Raw genomic sequence first — 17,955 nt, forward strand, 5'->3', positions numbered from 1 at the left:
GACTCCGGAGGGGCCAATCTAGCCCAAGCGCTATAATAAGCCAAATCCTGGCATGAATTAATAAAGCCTGCTGTGGCGTGTAGCCCGATCCCATAAACATCACTCACAGTATACCCTTAGTCTCACTCATTCACTAATCTCTCTAGTCTCTTGGGCTCACCAGAATCATGTTATTCATCCCAAACAATAATGATATGATGTATCAAGTAAAGAACAACAGAGACCGAGACATAATATGCGAATAATAGTTGTGACCTAGTACAAATGGCAATTAGCGCAAATAGTTCAACATGTAACATGACCTCTGAGGGCCCAACAGTACCAACATGTAGCCTAAGGAGGATTCCTAACATGATTGGAAGCTCAATAGCTGTAACACATAGTAAAAATACGGGTAAAAGCATTATTAATCAACTATTCAGTTTCATGGAATCGACCAAGTCACAATTCTTACGGAGCACTCCTACCTGCCCGTCACCTAGCATATGCGTCACCTCAACACCAATCACTTAACACGAAATTCAAGGTTTCTTACCCTCATAACCAAGTTTAGAAGTGTTAGTTACCTCAAACTGTGTGAAACTCTACTCCAACAAGCCCTTGCCTCGCGAAACGGCCTCCAAATACCTCAAATCTAGCCACAAACAGTTCGATACAATCAACACGAGCTAAAGGAATTAATTCCATAAGAAAATACTAAGTTCTTAATCAAAAGTAAAAAAGTCAACTAAAAAGCAGCCCCTGGGTCCACGTCCCAAAATCCGATAAAAGTCACATATTCCGGAAGCCCATTTAACCACGAGTCTGACCATACCAAATTTTCCAAAATCCAACACCAAATTGACACCCAAATCCCCAATTTAAACTCTCTAAATCCCTAGTCTCAAACTCCAAAATTATACTTCAAAACTACACAATCTAGGTGGAAAAATCAAAAATCCCTCTCAAAAATCGCCTAATCCCGAGCTTGAAATGTCCAAAATGAAGGAAATCATGAAAACCTCGAACTTAATATTCTATCCAGCACTTTCGCACCTGCGACTCATTTAGTCGCACCTGCGATCTTGCAGGTGTGAGAAATCCTCCGCTCCTGCTGTTTGGCCAAGGTTCCACTGCCTCCGCTTCTGCCACCAGACACGCGCTCCACAGTGATCTAATTAAATCCCGCTTCCACGCTCCACTCGCCGCATCTGCGGCCATGATGGTGTGGCAATTCCCTCGCACCTGCGAACACTACACGCTCAACTCCAGGCCGTATCTGCGTTTTCCCTGTTTGCACCTGCAAGTTCGCACCTGCAATTAAAGCTCCTCAGGTGCGATTGCACCAGAAGACTCCAGCTACAGCACCTCTTTTAACTCAAAACTTGATTCGATAATCATCTAAACTTCACTCGAGGCCCCCGAGACCTTAACCAAATATACCAACAAGTCCTAAAATATGATACGAACTTAGTCGAGCCTTTAACTCACATCAAACAACTCTAAAACCACGGATTGCGCATCGATTCAAGCCTAATGAACTTATGAACTTCCAACTTGTACATTCGACGTCGAAACCTATCAAATCAAGTCCGATGATCTCAAATTTTGCACATAAGCCACAAATGACACCACGGACCTACTCCAACTCCCAAAACCCCAATCCGAGCTATGTAATTAAAAGTCCACTCTTAGTCTAACTTCTAAATTTCCAATGTTCGCCATTTCAAGCCTATTTCAACTACAGACCTCCAAATCACAATCTGGACCCGCTCTTAAGTCCAAAATCCCCCAACGGAGCTGACAGAACCATCAAAACTCCATTCTGGAGTCGTTTACACATAAATCAACATCTGGTCAACTTTTTCAACTTATGCTCCCAACCTTGAGACTAAGTGTCTCAATTCATTCCGAAACCTTTTTGGACCTGAACCAACTACCCCGTCAAGTCATATAACAACAATTAAGTAGGGAATGAGTAGTAAATGGGAAAACGGGGCTACAACTCTCAAAATGACCGGTCGGTTCGTTACACAAAGGCAATAAGTTTAACTAAGGCGTGAGAGCAATTTATCAAGTAAGATGTTGAACAAGTGTTAAACAAGTCGATTAAGGCATGTAAGGATAGACTAACACAAGCAGGAATAGATTGACTATGCGAATTTAGAATATGATATGGCATTTTAATTGAAGCATGTAAATAGTCTAAGTAGCCTGAACCAGTCAAATACCATGTATAACCCGTGTACCCACTCGTCACCTTACGTACACGACTTTCATATAGAACAAATGAATCAATTAATACCAATCCTAAGGGGTAATTCCTCCCACAAAGTTAGGCAAGATACTTACATCAACTAGGCCAATTCAACACTCGGAAATAGCTTTTCCCTTAAAATTTGCCTCCACACAGCTCAAATCTAACCAAAACCGACTTAATATTATCAAACAATGCTAGGGAAATCAATTATAATAGATAAAACTAAGATTTTTACACTCTTCCCAAAAAGTCAACAAAAGTCAATCCGGAGCCCGCCCGGTCAAAACCCGGGTCCAATGATAGATTTCGACTACCCATGACCCCACGAGTTCATATATTAATTAGTTTCAAATCCGAGTCCAAATCAACTCTCAAAACTCAGTTTCTTATTTTTCAAAAACTTGACAAGGTATCACAAATGTTCACTTTGATTCACATGATTTTGATGTTAGAATCTTAGATATATTGATGAAATATGATTACAAATGGATTAGGGTTCAAAAATGAGAGAATGAGAGATGCAATCCCGACTTTCAGCCCTTATGTTCAGCTGTAGTTATCGCAATTGCGATATGGGTTCGCAATTGCGAAGAATATCTTGCAATTGCAGGACAGACAGGCATGGGAAGCTTTTTGCAAATGCGAAGATGGGTTCACAATTGCGAACCCTGCTGCCCTCGCAAAAGCGACAAAGACCGTCGCAAATGCAAACCTAGCCTAGCCCAAGGCCTCTTCGCAAATGCGACCCAGGAATCGCAATTGCGATACATGTGGGTTCCCTACTAAAGTCGCAAATGCGACCCTGGTGTTCGCAATTGTGACACCAGAGGCACCAAACACCAGATTTTGCAAATTTCAGTCTAAGACACTCTGAAACATGTCCAAAACTCATCCGAGCCTCAGGGCTCCAAACCAAACCTCCACACAAGTCTGAAAACATCATAGAAACTCACTCGCGCAATCGAAACACAAATATAACATCTAAAACTATGAATCGAACACTAAAACACATACTTTTCAAGTAAATTTTCAAGAACTCCTAGAATTACAACTAAACGTCCGAATCCTATCAAACCAATTCTAAATGGTATCAAATTTTGCAGGCAAGTTTTAAATACCATATCAGACCTATTCCAAGTCCCAAAATCAAATTCCGAGCTTGATAGCTAAAAGTCAACCTATGGTGAAACGTTTCAACTTCAAATTGCCAAATTTCAACAAATCAACACAAATCGACCTACGGACTTTCAAAATCAATTTTGGGCATACGATCAAGTCCAAATCACGATACGAAGCTATCAGATCCATCAAAACATAATCTCGATTTCGTTTTCACAAAAGTCAAAGTTTGGTCGAAATTTCAAGTTTAAACTTCTAAGTCAAGAATCTATGGGTCTGAATCAGCTCGAAAGCTTCCCGAAATGAAACTAACCTACCCCGCAAGTCATAAAATCACAAACACACATGTGTAAAGCACAAAGCGGTAATTAGATATAATTACACAAAATGACTGATCGGGTCGTTACAGCTATGATCTTGCAGGCGAAGCCCTGAAATGGAAGGAGTAGATGATAAAGATGGATGAGATCCCTGTGACTGTGACAATCTAGTTGCAATCCATGTGGCTATGCTACATATGGTTGTGAACGATCTAGCTGTGATATGGATGGCTGCAATCTACGGGACTGCGATGCAGATGGCTACGATCCAAGTGGATGTGAGACATCTAGACTGTGTGATGGATGTATAGTCCTATGGCCCTGTGATGGAAGACCCGGTGTCTGCATGAAAGTATAAGCCTGATTCTGCTATGGCAGCTCACTATTGCCCTATGATGGAGGAAAAGACATAGGCATCTGTGAAGAGGCTGGAAATGAGAGAGTAGTATTGTCCCCAAATTCTACCCTCTTCCTTGCCTTCCTAGCCTTTTCTCGACCCTAAGAACTAGTATGGTTATTCTTACCTTGATCTTTGCCTTCCATCTGCATAGTATTATACATAGTTAGAATGACAAAATAAGAAACTAGTTATAACAAGACAGTGCTTTAAAAGCCAACTTGTTACTCCTCCTCGACGTATTGTTCCTCGTCCGAGAATTCATCGTCCTCACTTGTTTCAATTTCATCAGTTGATTATTCATCCTCATTTTCTATAGTTGTTACTTCATTTATATAAACTTCTTCTAATATGCGTTCATGATGCTCCAAATAATTTTCTAACTGATCGTCCACTATTTGGTGAATACTTGAGATATCATTTTGATATGCAACATTTAACACATTCTTGACTTCCACCCTACCCACATGCTTAGTTTTGATTACTACCCACCAATTAGACTTATTCTACCACAAAGGATAGGAGTATAATACACTTGCCTAACGTTATGTGCAATTATGAAAGGATCATAGCCATCATACTCCCTCATATGATTAATGATGTGCCGTAGAAATACGGAACTTTTAATACTAATTACATAAAAGCTCATATTTTTAACACATTATAAGTCATTTCTTATTTAGTTTTGGTGTTTTGCAGGAAACCAGACTTGAAGAACTAAGAACATGAAAACGATGACAAAAATCCATGGAAAGGCAGAAATGCGGCAGGTCTGCGACCACAAAAATGATGTGCGAACCGAAGACCCATCGCAGAATGAAGCGGAACATCCCAGCTTCTGAGAGTCAAGTCTGCAATCCATTGTGTGGTCGCATAACGCTTATGCGGACCGCATAGTGATTGCATAAATGCAAGAGGAGTTCCAACAAAGATGACTTTGCGGTACGTTATGCGGTCACGAAACCAATATGCGGACGTTATAACCATAATGTTATGGGAAACTAGAAAGCTTTGTGATCAATTCTGCGGTGATAAATGAAGAAGTGCGGACCGCGAAAGTGTTATGCGACCCATTCTGCGGTCGCAGACATGATGTGTAGGGTCATTTTTTCACTTTTTAACCACAAATGTTAGACCATTATAAAGAGAATGATTAGGGTTTTTGTGGACCATCTAATTTTAAAAAGAGACTACACTTAGAACATTGAATACACCATTAGTTTGGAAGCTTTTGAGAGAGAATCCAAGACTTTATTCTCTTTGTAAGCTTTATGACTTTATTTATTACTTTGTTCTTGTATTCTAGTATGAGTAGCTAACTTTAAATACTAAGGTTGTGGATCCTAAGTGGGTATAATGTTAATGGGTGTTTACCATTGAATATATATATATATATATATATATATAATGGTTGCTTGATTTCTATTCATTTCTTATGCTTCATTTATGGTTGATGGTTGCAAACATTGACTAATGCCATTTGACTCTATCTTTACTTCGAAAAGTGGGCTAGGGTTTGGTAGAATTTAATAGCAAGAAGGTTTTAAACCTTGTTTAATAGAATTGCTTAGGGATTAGAGGATTCTACTTGGCATAAATTAGTTGCTCTTAATTGTAACTCTTTTATATTTGGGAAAATCAAAAAGAGTAAATGCTACCTAGTTATTGGAAAATATTGTGTAGTCATTTAGAAACTATTTACATATCAAAGGACCTTCCACTAGAAATATATCATATTAACACCGATAGCATTACATTCTATTGGACACAACCTTGGTTTCTTAATTAAATTAATCAAATTCTCTTTACAAAATAGTTGTTCTTGACAATTCACAATTACAAAACACTTTTTAAACTAACGGAGTAGAACTACGGTTTAAGTCAAGTTTCACACTATTCAAGTAACCTTTTCACACCTATTCCCCATGGGATTCGACCCCAACCTAGTTGGGTTATTATATTTGACACCGACCGCCTTACACCATTTATATAGGTGTATTTTGAGCGTATCAATTAACCTTATTTAGAAACTATTTGCATATCAAAGGACCTTCCATTAGAAATATATCATATTAACACCGATTGCAATATTGCATTCCATTGATGGGGAGACAACCTTGGTTTCTAAATTAAATTAATCAAATTCGCTTAATAAAATAGATGTTCTTGACAATTCACAGTTACAAATCTCTTTTTTTAACTAACGGAGTAGAACTACGTCTTAAGTCATGTTTCACACTATTCAAGTAACCTTTTCACACATATTCCCTGTAGTATTCGACCCCAACCTAGTTAGGTTATTATATTTGACACCGGCCGCCTTACACCATTTATATACATGTAAGTTGAGCGTATCAAATTTTGGCGTCGTTGCCGGGAAATACGGTTTTGAAATTACTAACTAGTGTGTGCTTTACTTTACGTCTTCTTCTATTCCATCACACTTTGCTTGGTGTCATTAGGTAAACATGGGCGAGCCGGAAGAAGAGAATGTGTTTGCGGATATAAATGAGTATATTGAGGATACAAATGCCATCATCCCTCCAAGAATTGATGCTGCCACTTTCAAAGTGGAACACAGTCTAATCCTAATGCTAAAGGCAGAGGGGTTCTTCCGAAGTTCCACCGATGATGATCCGACACAACATCTCAAAAATACTTTGGGTGTGTGTGCAATGCACAAGCAGAATCATGTCTCAGATGATGCCCTAAAGTTGAGTGTGTTCAAGTACTCTCTAACTGGAGATGCAAGACAGTGGATCCAAAATCTACCTTCTAATTCCATCCATACTTGGCCCGAACTTGTCCGAGCTTTCCTAGCAAAATGGTTCCCGCAAAGCAAGAAGTCCGAGCTCCGGGATAAAATTTTCTTCATCAAGAAATTACTAGAGGAGCATCTACATGAAGCATGAGATGGATTGAAGCTATATTTAGTGAGGTCGCTGAATCATGGCATTCCGGATAATATTTTGTTGGAGAAGTTTTACATGGTCTTGGATCTTATGAATCAATCCAAGCCAACAATGCAGCGGATGGATCCTTTATGGATAAAACATTTGCACGGGTCACATAAATCCTTGACAAGATGGCAGAACATAACCAAGCTTGGCACTCGGAAGACACAACGTGTGGAATTGCATATGGTACTCCTTCCTTGACCAACATGATTAAGGAGAATCAAGAAAGAGATCAAGTAATTACCGGGCTTACCACCAATGTCAATGTGTTGACGAAAATGTTCACTGAAAGCCAAACAAAAAAGGTGATTGTTGTGGAAGATGTGCAACCCATGTCAAATGAGGAATATGAAGAAGAAAATTATGTCAACAATCCTCAAGGAGGATATCAAAGACAACCCTACCAAGGTTCAGGACAACAACACGAATAGAGGTCTAACCCGCAAGGGCAAGGCAACCAACAGTGGCGAAATGACCAAGGTAGTTCAAATGAAGAAAATTGGAGTAACAACAACAACTTTTTAAATCGAAGTTCAAACCCCTATGTTCCACCAAAGGGGCAATATTCTAATTCTCCACATTGGAAGGAAAGTTCTTCAAGTGAATCCAAGTTGGACAACATGCTTGAAAGAGTATTGCAAAATCAAGAGAGGTCTGACACTTTAATGAAGAATATGACCGAGCTTGTGGGTTCTCACACCGCATCTATTCAAAAGTTGGAGATGCAAATGAGGGATCTCTTAAGAGATCAAAATCCGAAGCAAAAAGGTACTCTCCCAAATGATACAATTGCAAACCCAAAAGGTAGTGGGAGTGGTCCAACTTCTCATTGTATGGCAATCACAACTCGAAGTGGGAATCTACTTCAAGGAGAGAATGAACAAGTGGTAGAAGTGGATGATTATGAACAAGAAGTCGAGGCACAAGTTGAGGTGCCAAATGTTGTTGAAGTTGAAAGACTCCCGAAGAAGGTGAGAACTCAAGAAGTGAACCATGAAGAAGTTAAGGGAAAGGTAATAGAGGCACAAAAAACTCTAGCACCAATTCCTAGACCTCCTCCTCCTTTCCCTCAAATACTAGCTAGAAAGGTTGATGATAGCAAACTCGAAAAGTTCTATGACATCCTAAAGCAATTATCAGTGAACATTCCATTTGTGGAAGTATTTCAAGAGATGTCGGGTTTTGCTAAGTACTTGAAGGACTTGATCACTAAAATGAAAACCACCAAGAATGATGTGTTGAATGTGACTCACCGGGTTAGTTCCATCATTTCAACAACCGCCGTCCAAAAGAAAGAGGACCCAAGAGCCTTCACCATTCCATGCACTATTGGATTGCGTGACTTTGCACGTGCCCTTTGTGATAATGGGGCTAGCATAAACTTAATTCCCCTTGCTATTTACAAGTAAGAGGGATTAGGTAATCCTAGGCCTACAAGTATGAGGCTGGAAATGGACGACCGTTCAATAAAGCGACCGGTGGGAATAGTTGATGATGTGCTTGTGAAAGTGGGGAAGTTTCTCCTCCCTACTGACTATGTTATTCTCGATTGTGCTGTTGATAAATAGATCCCTATCATCTTTGGGAGACCTTTCATTGCTACCGGTAGGGCACATAGGACTTGGAACGAAATGAGATCAAGTTCTGAGTCAATGACAAAGAAGTTACCTTTCAAGCAAGTAAGGCTATGAAATTGCCACATGCATACGAGAGTATCTCAATCATTGATGTTGTTGATGATGAAGAGGATGCAGTCAAGGAGAAGATGGAAGAGGAATGCCTTGGTGAGGCATTGGCGGCTATTATGGTAAATTATGATGGTGAGGACATGGAAGGATACTTGGAATCAGTGAATGCATTGGAAGGTCTTGGGTCCTACACTTATGCAACAAAGAAGTTTTATCTTGACTTAGAGAATAGATTCACTCCTCCCGCTAATCCTTAAATTATTGAGCCGCCACAACTTGAGCTCAGGACACTCTCGCCGCACTTAAGGTATGAATTTCTTGGCTCTAATGAAACTCTACCTGTAATTGTTTCTTCTCTGTTGAATGATGTTGTCACGCCCCGAACCTAGGAGCGAGACCAGCACCTGGTGCCTCACCTAACCTAGCGTACCAAATTGCGACTAAGGGACTCTGAACATATAATGTCATACTTTGGCCATGGGGCCACCTTGCAAGCCAATTTGCAAAGCAAAATATAAAACTGAATGAAAACTAGCGCTAACTAAACATCAATATAAAGCTAGGCCGACAAGGCCATCATAGCTACTACAGCTGACAAACCATCAAATATACATACCAGGCCTACAAACCAAACATACTGCACTAACCAATAGGATATGTCTACATAGCTACTACAGCTGACAAACCATCAAATATACATACCAGGCCTATAAACCCAACATACTGCATTAACCAACAGGATATGTCTACAAGCCTCTACTGATAGATATATTGTGATCGGAACAGGGCCCCGACCTACCCATAACATATATACAGATATACATAAGATGTACACAAAACTCTAGACCTGGCAACTCCGAAAGACGTGGAGCTTACCGATCAGGCTGAACTTGAGAAACACCTACTGAGGAGGTCTACCCGTCTGTCTGTCTGAACCTGCACGCATGAAATGCAGCGCCCCCAGAAAAGGGACGTCAGTATGAAATAATGTACCGAGTATGTAAGGCAATAAAATAACTGAAATCTAAAACTGAACTGATAATATGATAACTGAAATTAACTGGGAGTCAAAGATTGTCTGGAGATATACTTACCTGCTGATAGTGACTAAACTCCTTCAATATAGTAAGTAAAACAAATGTCCGGCCCTATAAGGCTCGGTATGTGTAACTGCTCGGCCGTAGTAGGCTCGCTCATAGGCGCTCGGCCATACTGGGCATCTGTACCTCGGCCATCCTGGGCTCGCTCATAGGCGCTCGGCCATAGTAGGCTCGGTATATATAACTTACCATCTGATCAGAGGTTGCCCAATAGGGGCCTGCCCACCGATTATAGCTCGATGGTGGTGAAAATAGTGTAATACTGTATATATATATATATAGACCCTCTGCTCTCTTGACTGAATAAAGACAAAACTAAACTGAATATGAAGTCTCGATAAGGAATAATATTGTAACTTATGAGACTAGAATTATGTGAATAAATTCATGAATACGAACTTCTCTTTATGTCTCATTATTAACACATGTAGCTACGAGATCATGCCAAAATAAAGGAAGGGCTTAGCCTTAACATACCTTATCACAATCTTTCTAATTACCAAGTTGAACTCACCTCTTCGCACCTTAATCTACAAGAATGATAATAATACTATCGTTAAGTTACGAGAGGTACAACTATCGCACAACGAACGACAAACTTATTTTGTATTAAAACGGGCAGCATCTCCCCTATAATCCTTATTCCTCCAAATTCAAGATAACACCAACAATACAAGAACAGAACAATAACAACATAAATACATCATTTTCCAGCCCTATATACGCCATCAAACACTACAAAACAGCCCAACACACCCCAATCTCTTCATACTCAAAACGACCACCGTAGTAGTGTCAAACGACCCGGAAATGTTATGACGAACGACCAGCCAACCACCCTACATTTATATGGTGTTTCTACACCCCCTTCCTCCTCCAAAACTCCACAAAACAGTAGTAAAACACGCAGCCCAACAGCAACACAAAACAGTCCACAAAACAGTCCGCTACAAGTGAATAACTCGAACTCACGGCTTCCGATCACCGTCCCGTGAGTTCTTACAAGTATAGAACGACTTGCCATGAATTTATAGAAGAACAAATGGATGAAAGAGAGCAGTAAACTCACCTTATTTGTTGGATAACTCAGCTCCTATCTTGGTTCTTCAAACTTTAGGTTTTACCTCTAATTAGAACTTGAAAGGGAGAGAAAATCAATTAGGGTTTGTGGGAAATTTTGGGAGGATTATTTGCAGAGCTTATGTCTGGTTATTATGCTCTATTTTAAGTCTAATATATGAAGAAAATGGGCCTTTAAAAGGCCTCTTTGGACGACCCGAAATGGCCCATTTTTGGGCTTTCATTTAAGCAAGTAGGTGACACACCTACTTGTCACCTAGCAGCTTGCGCAGTATCGCAACAATTCTCATATCTCTCTACTCCAATGTCGTATTGACAAACGGTTTAATGCGTTGGAAAATAGACTCATAGATCTTTAATTTGATGGGTGGAAAACCCCATAAATCTAAGTATATTGGGAGAAAATTGCAGTTACATTTGACCCAAAGTTTCAGTAAAACTTATGAATGTAACTTGTGATGACTTTCATCGACTTTTGTTCCACAACTCGCTTGACTTCAAAACATAACACACGGATGTCATACGACTAATATAAATCATAACATAATCTCTTTATCATGTTAATCACCCTAGTCTCACCCCAAAGGTACATGTTATAACATTCCCAACTTGTCGACTTTCGAAACATTGTTTTATTCAATTGCTTTAGCTTCTGAACTGTCCAACCCTCTCTGTACTTGTTGTTCATGATCTTCAATATTTGTAACCTCAGAGGTAACATGATTAACTTACTTTATATACTTTTAAATATTAACTCATTTTTGGTCCTACATTAGTTTGCTTACGACGCATTTTTACGTACGAAAATATAGGGTGTAACATCACTCCCCCTTGGGAACATTCGTCCTCGAATGTTTACTCTTAGAGACTTTGAAATTTTTTTCCAGAGTATCCTTCGTACACTAGGTTAAATCCAACCTGCACGTAGCCAGAAACATACTATACATGCCACACATGGCCAATCTTTATAAATAGCAGCAATTTGCCTCACCGACCGTAAATCATAAATATTGAAAGTGAAAAATAAAAGCTTACCTGATGACCTGCTAGCCTACATAGAGCTATGTTGTAGCGTCCCATCTCGAACCATATCTTCAGTTTGAAATAGGTGGGGGTATTTAGACTTCATTTCTTCCTCCGATTCCCACGTCATCTCTTCTACATTCTTGCTCCTCCATAAAACCTTTACGGAAGCTACCTCCTTATTTCGTAGATTGCGGATTTGTCGGTCTAGGATGGCAACTGGAATTTCCTCGTATGACAAGTCCTCTGTAATCTGTACATCATCCGTGGGCACCACTCGGGTAGGATCGCCAATGCACTTCCGTAGCATAGATTCGTGAAAAACCGGATGGACAGACTCCAATTCTGAGGGCAACTCTAACTCATAAGCTACTTGGCCCACTCTCCAAATGATCCTATAAGGCCCAATATACCGTGGGATAAACTTGCCTTTCTTGCCAAACCTCATCACGCCCTTCATAGGTGATACCTTTAAGAATACCCAGTCATTAATCCTGAACTCTAAGTCTCGTCGCCGCACGTCAGAATATGACTTCTGACGACTCTGAGCTGTCAACAGTCGCTCTCGGATAAGCTTTACTTTCTCTATGGCCTGCTGAACCAGGTCTGGCCCATGTAACCCAGGTTCTCCAACATCAAACCATCCTATAGGAGATCTGCACTTACGCCCATACAAAGCCTCGTACGGAGCCATCTGGATACTGGAGTGGTAACTGTTATTATATGCAAACTCGATAAGAGGTAGATGTTCATCCCAACTTCTTTTAAAATCCAACACACATACTCATAACATATCCTCGAGCGTCTGAATTGTGCGCTCGGCTTGTCCATCAGTCTGTGGATGAAAAGCTGTGCTGAGATTCACCTGAGTCCCTAGACCTTTCTGAAATGACCTCTAAAAATGTGCTGTAAACTGAGCCCCACGGTCAGATATAATAGAAACTGGTACTCCGTGTAGCCGCACTATCTCCTTAATATATAACTTTGCATAATCTTCTACTGTATATGTAGATCTGACCGGTAGGAAGTGAGCTGATTTTGTGAGCCTATCGACTATCACCCATATGGAATCGAACTTACGATTAGAATGAGGTAAACCCATGATAAAGTCCATGTTTATCGCCTCCCATTTCCATGTCGGGATCTCTATAGTCTGCATTAGCCCTCCGGGCTTCTGGTGCTCTACCTTCACTTGCTGGCAACTAGTACATTGGGCGACAAACTCAGCAATGTTCTTCTTCATATCATTCCACCAGTACATATCCTTAATGTCATGATACATCTTCGTCGATCCAGGATGGATGGAATACCATGAATAATGTGCCTCTGACATAATCTTGTCTCGTAGCCCTGCTACATCTGGAACACACAAATGACCCTTGTATCTGAGAACCCCATCTCCCTTGAGCTCTAACAATGGCTTCCTCTGCTGCGGAACTCGCTCTCTCAGCTCGACCAACTCTGGGTCCTCGTACTGCCTTTCCTTGACTTCAGCTATGAGGGATAATTTTGCAGTGTTTTGAAGTACAACTCCACCATCCTCAGAATCTACTAACCGAACCCCCAACGAAGCCAATTGATGAATCTCTCTAGCTAATTGTCTTTTCTCGGGCTCTACATGTGCTAAGCTACCCATAGATAGGCGACTTAAGGCATCTGCTACAACATTAGCTTTCCCTGGATGGTAGAGAATGTTAACATCGTAATCTTTCAATAACTCAAGCCATCGCCTCTGTCGCAAATTCAATTCTTTCTGCTTGAAAATATATTGTAGGCTTTTATGATCAGTAAATACATCAACATGAACACCATATAAATAATGCCGCCATATCTTAAGTGCATGGACAACCGCAGCTAACTCGAGGTCGTGGGTCGGATAATTCCTCTCGTGCTTCCTCAACTGCCTTGAAGCATATGCAATTACCTTCCCATGTTGCATCAGGACACATCCTAACCCGACACCTGATGCATCACAATACACGGCATAACCCTCTAGACCCTCTGGAAGTGTTAGAACTGGAGCTGAGGTCAACTTGTTCTTAAGCTCTTGGAAACTCCGCTCACAAGCCTCTGTCCATTGAAACTTAGTTTCTTTCTGTGTCAACTTCGTCAATGGTGCCGAAAGGGAAGAAAAACCCTCTACGAACCTCCGATAGTATCCTGCTAAGCCTAGAAAGCTACGAACCTCTGTCGGAGTGGTAGGTCTAGGACAAGATTTCACGGCCTCAATCTTCTGAGTGTCCACCTTTATACCTTCATCTAATACAATATTCCCCAAGAATGCTATTTTAACCAGAACTCACATTTAGAAAACTTAGCATACAACTTACGATCACGGAGGGTTTGGAGTACCGCTCGCAGGTGGTCCGCATGCTCATCCTCTGAACAGGAATAAACCAGAATATCATCAATAAATACTATCACGAACAGATCTAAAAATGGCCGGAATAGGCTATTCATCAAGTCCATAAATATGGCGGGTGCATTAGTCAACCCGAAGGACATGACAAGGAACTCGAAGTGGCCATATCGGGTCCTGAAGGCTGTCTTCGGAATATCTTTTTCCCGAACTCTGACCTGGTGGTACCCCGACCTCAAATCTATCTTTGAAAAGCATCTAGCCCCCTGCAACTGATCAAACAAGTCATCGATCCTTGGAAGTGGATACTTATTCTTAATAGTTACCTTGTTCAGCTGCCTATAATCGATACACATCCTCAGCGAGCCGTCTTTCTTCCGCACAAATAGTACCCGTGCACCCCAAGGTGAGGTACTGGGCCTAATGTAACCTTTCTCCAGCAAATCTTTTAACTGCTCCTTCAACTCCTTCAATTCGGCAGGTGCCATTCTATACGGAGGGACGGATATTGGTTGAGTTCCTGGAAGCAAATCAATGCTAAAATCAATCTCTCGCTCTGGAGAAATACTTGGAAGCTCATCTGGAAACACATCTGCATACTCTTTGACTACGGGAATAGACTGAAGTATAGGTATCTCAACATCTGCATCTCTAACTCGCACAATATGATAAATGCACCCTTTTGCGATCATTTTCCTTGCCTTCAGATAGGAAATAAACCTACCTCTGGGTGTTGGTGTATTACCTACCCATTCAAGGACTGGCTCACCCGAAAAATGAAATCTGACTGCCTTTGCTCGGCAATCAACTGTGGCATAGCAAGCTGCCAACCAGTCCATGCCCATGATAGCATCAAAATCCATCATCTCTAGCTCAACTAGGTCAGCTGAGGTCTGACGACTACAAATTGTCACCGTACAACCTCGGTAAACCCGTCTAGCAATAATCGATTCTCCGACCGGTGTAGATACCGCAAAAGGATCACTTAGTATTTCAGGCACTATACCAAACTTCCTCGCGACAAATGGGGTAATATACGATAAAGTAGATCCTGGGTCTATCAAAGCATAAGCATCGTGAGAGCAAATGGTTAATATACCTGTCACAACGTCTGGTGAAGACTCCTGGTCCTGTCGACCCGCTAAAGCATAGATACGGTTCTGATTACCACCTGAACTGGAACCTCTACCTCTGCCTTGACCTCTACCAGCCGAAGACTGAGACTCGCACCCTGAAGGATGCACGGACATAGATGATCCTGTTGCTGAACTCGCTGGTTGTGCCATTCCCCTAGAATCTCTATTTGGGCAATCTCGCATCATATGCCCCGGACGCCCACATGTATAACAAGCATCAGAACTTGCTCGGCATTGGCCTAAGTGTCCTCTACTACAGATGTCACACCGTGGAGGAAATGACCATGTCTGCACAAAACCTCGCTGTCGCTGCAAACCCGACGCCCGTGAGCTCTCACCAGGTCCTGACTGAGTATAGCAGTCATACCTGTAACCCTGTAACTGAGGTGGCAGAGGCCTAGGTGGCCGTCCGAAGTACTGGGTCCTATAACTACCCTGAGATTGCTCCTGAGACCTGGGAAATCTCATCCTCTTACGTTGCCCTTGCTCAGCCCTCTCTGTACCCTGCTGCCGACGCCTACCCCTTTCTATATTCTGGGCGAATGCCTGAATCCGGGAGATATCCATACTATCCTGCAATGCAGCGGTGGCACATGCCTCGGTTAACTCTGGGGCTAACCCTGCTATAAACCTGTGAATCCTGTCCCGCATAGTAGCAACAATGGATGGTGCATATCTGGCCAATGAGTCAAAACGGAGACTATACTCTCGAACACTCATATTACCCTGCTTGAGGGATAGAAACTGATCGACTCGAGCCTGTCGGATCTCCCGCGGTAAGTACTGGTCAAGGAAGGCATCTGAAAAATTCTCCCAAATAGCTGGAGGTGCATCACGTCCCCTGGACCTCTCCCATCCCTCGTACCAAAGGATGGCTATATCTCGGAGTCGAAAAGCTGCTAGCTCAAGTGCCTCTTTCTCCGTGGCATGCATAACACGAAAGATCCTGTGAAGTTGATCTATGAAATCCTGCGGGTCCTCCCTCTGATCTGTCCCCGTGAACTCTGGGGGACTCAAAGCAATAAACTCTCGGACCCTTGAACTCCCAGATCCCTCAGAAGTTCCTGCACTAGCTGATGCCCTAGCCTGTTGCTGGGTAGCTACCAACTGTGTCAACAAATGCACCGAACTTCTCAAGTCCTGATCTAATGGAAGTGGAGGGGGAACTGGATGTGCGGTTTCCCTAGGAATCTCCGCAGTTGGTGGAGGAGCCAGTAATGGCTGAGTAGGGGTCTCGCCTTGAGCCTCAGACTGGGCCCCATCTACTGGGGGTACCCTGCTGGTCCCCTCACCTACTACTGTATCTCTCCTCTGGCTAGCCGTAGTCTTCCTAGTCACCGTCATCTGTGCATGCAAACACCAACACATAAGTTTAATTCAAATTTCCTATAACTCAGTTCTATAGCACGATTTAGATTTCAAAGAAGGGTAACCAACTCCTAAATGCCCTGTAGTTCCCTGCTTATATAATGTGGTGCACAACACATCTATAAACAAGACCCTACTAGACACGGCTTGTAGACTCCCTAGGATAGAACTGCTCTAATACTAAGTTTGTCACGCCCCGAACCTAGGAGCGAGACCAGCACCCGGTGCCTCACCTAACCTAGCGTACCAAATTGCGACTAAGGGACTCTGAACATATAATGTCATACTTTGGCCATGGGGCCACCTTGCAAGCCAATTTGCAAAGCAAAATATAAAACTGAATGGAAACTAGCGCTAACTAAACATAAATATAAAGCTAGGCCGACAAGGCCGTCATAGCTACTACAGCTGACAAACCATCAAATATACATACCAGGCCTACAAACCCAACATACTGCACTAACCAATAGGATATGTCTACAATTAGCTACTACAGCTGACAAACCATCAAATATACATACCAGGCCTACAAACCCAACATACTGCACTAACCAACAGGATATGTCTACAAGCCTCTACTGATAGATATATTGTGATCGGAACAGGGCCCCGACCTACCCATAACATATATACAGATATACATAAGATGTACACAAAACTCTAGACCTGGCAACTCCGAAAGACGTGGAGCTTACCGATCAGGCTGAACTCGGGAAACACCTACTGAGGAGGTCTACCCGTCTGTCTGTCTGAACCTGCACGCATGAAATGCAGCGCCCCCAGAAAAGGGACGTCAGTACGAAATAATGTACCGAGTATGTAAGGCAATAAAATAACTGAAATCTAAAACTGAACTGATAATATGATAACTGAAATTAACTGGGAGTCAAAGATGGTCTGGAGATATACTTACCTGCTGATAGTGACTAAACTCCTTCAATATAGTAAGTAAAATAAATGTCCAGCCCTATAAGGCTCGGTACGTGTAACTGCTCGGCCGTAGTAGGCTCGCTCATAGGCGCTCGGCCATACTGGACATCTGTACCTCGGCCATCCTGGGCTCGCTCATAGGCGCTCGGCCACAGTAGGCTTGGTATATATAACTTACCATCTGATCAGAGGTTGCCCAATAGGGGCCTGCCCACCGATTATAGCTCGATGGTGGTGAA

General features: G+C 41.9%; 1 protein-coding gene across 1 annotated transcript; it reads left to right on the plus strand.

Annotated features, from left to right (window-relative positions):
- The first annotated feature begins 7,652 nt into the window (after positions 1–7,652).
- Positions 7,653–8,441, plus strand: LOC138894317 (uncharacterized). Its single transcript, XM_070179007.1, has one exon. It carries the CDS (start codon positions 7,653–7,655, stop codon positions 8,439–8,441), a length of 789 nt encoding a protein of 262 aa, XP_070035108.1.
- Positions 8,442–17,955: the final 9,514 nt, after the last annotated feature.

This window comes from Nicotiana tomentosiformis, chromosome 6 (assembly GCF_000390325.3).
Source record: "Nicotiana tomentosiformis chromosome 6, ASM39032v3, whole genome shotgun sequence".
NCBI classification, from domain to species: domain Eukaryota; kingdom Viridiplantae; phylum Streptophyta; class Magnoliopsida; order Solanales; family Solanaceae; genus Nicotiana; species Nicotiana tomentosiformis.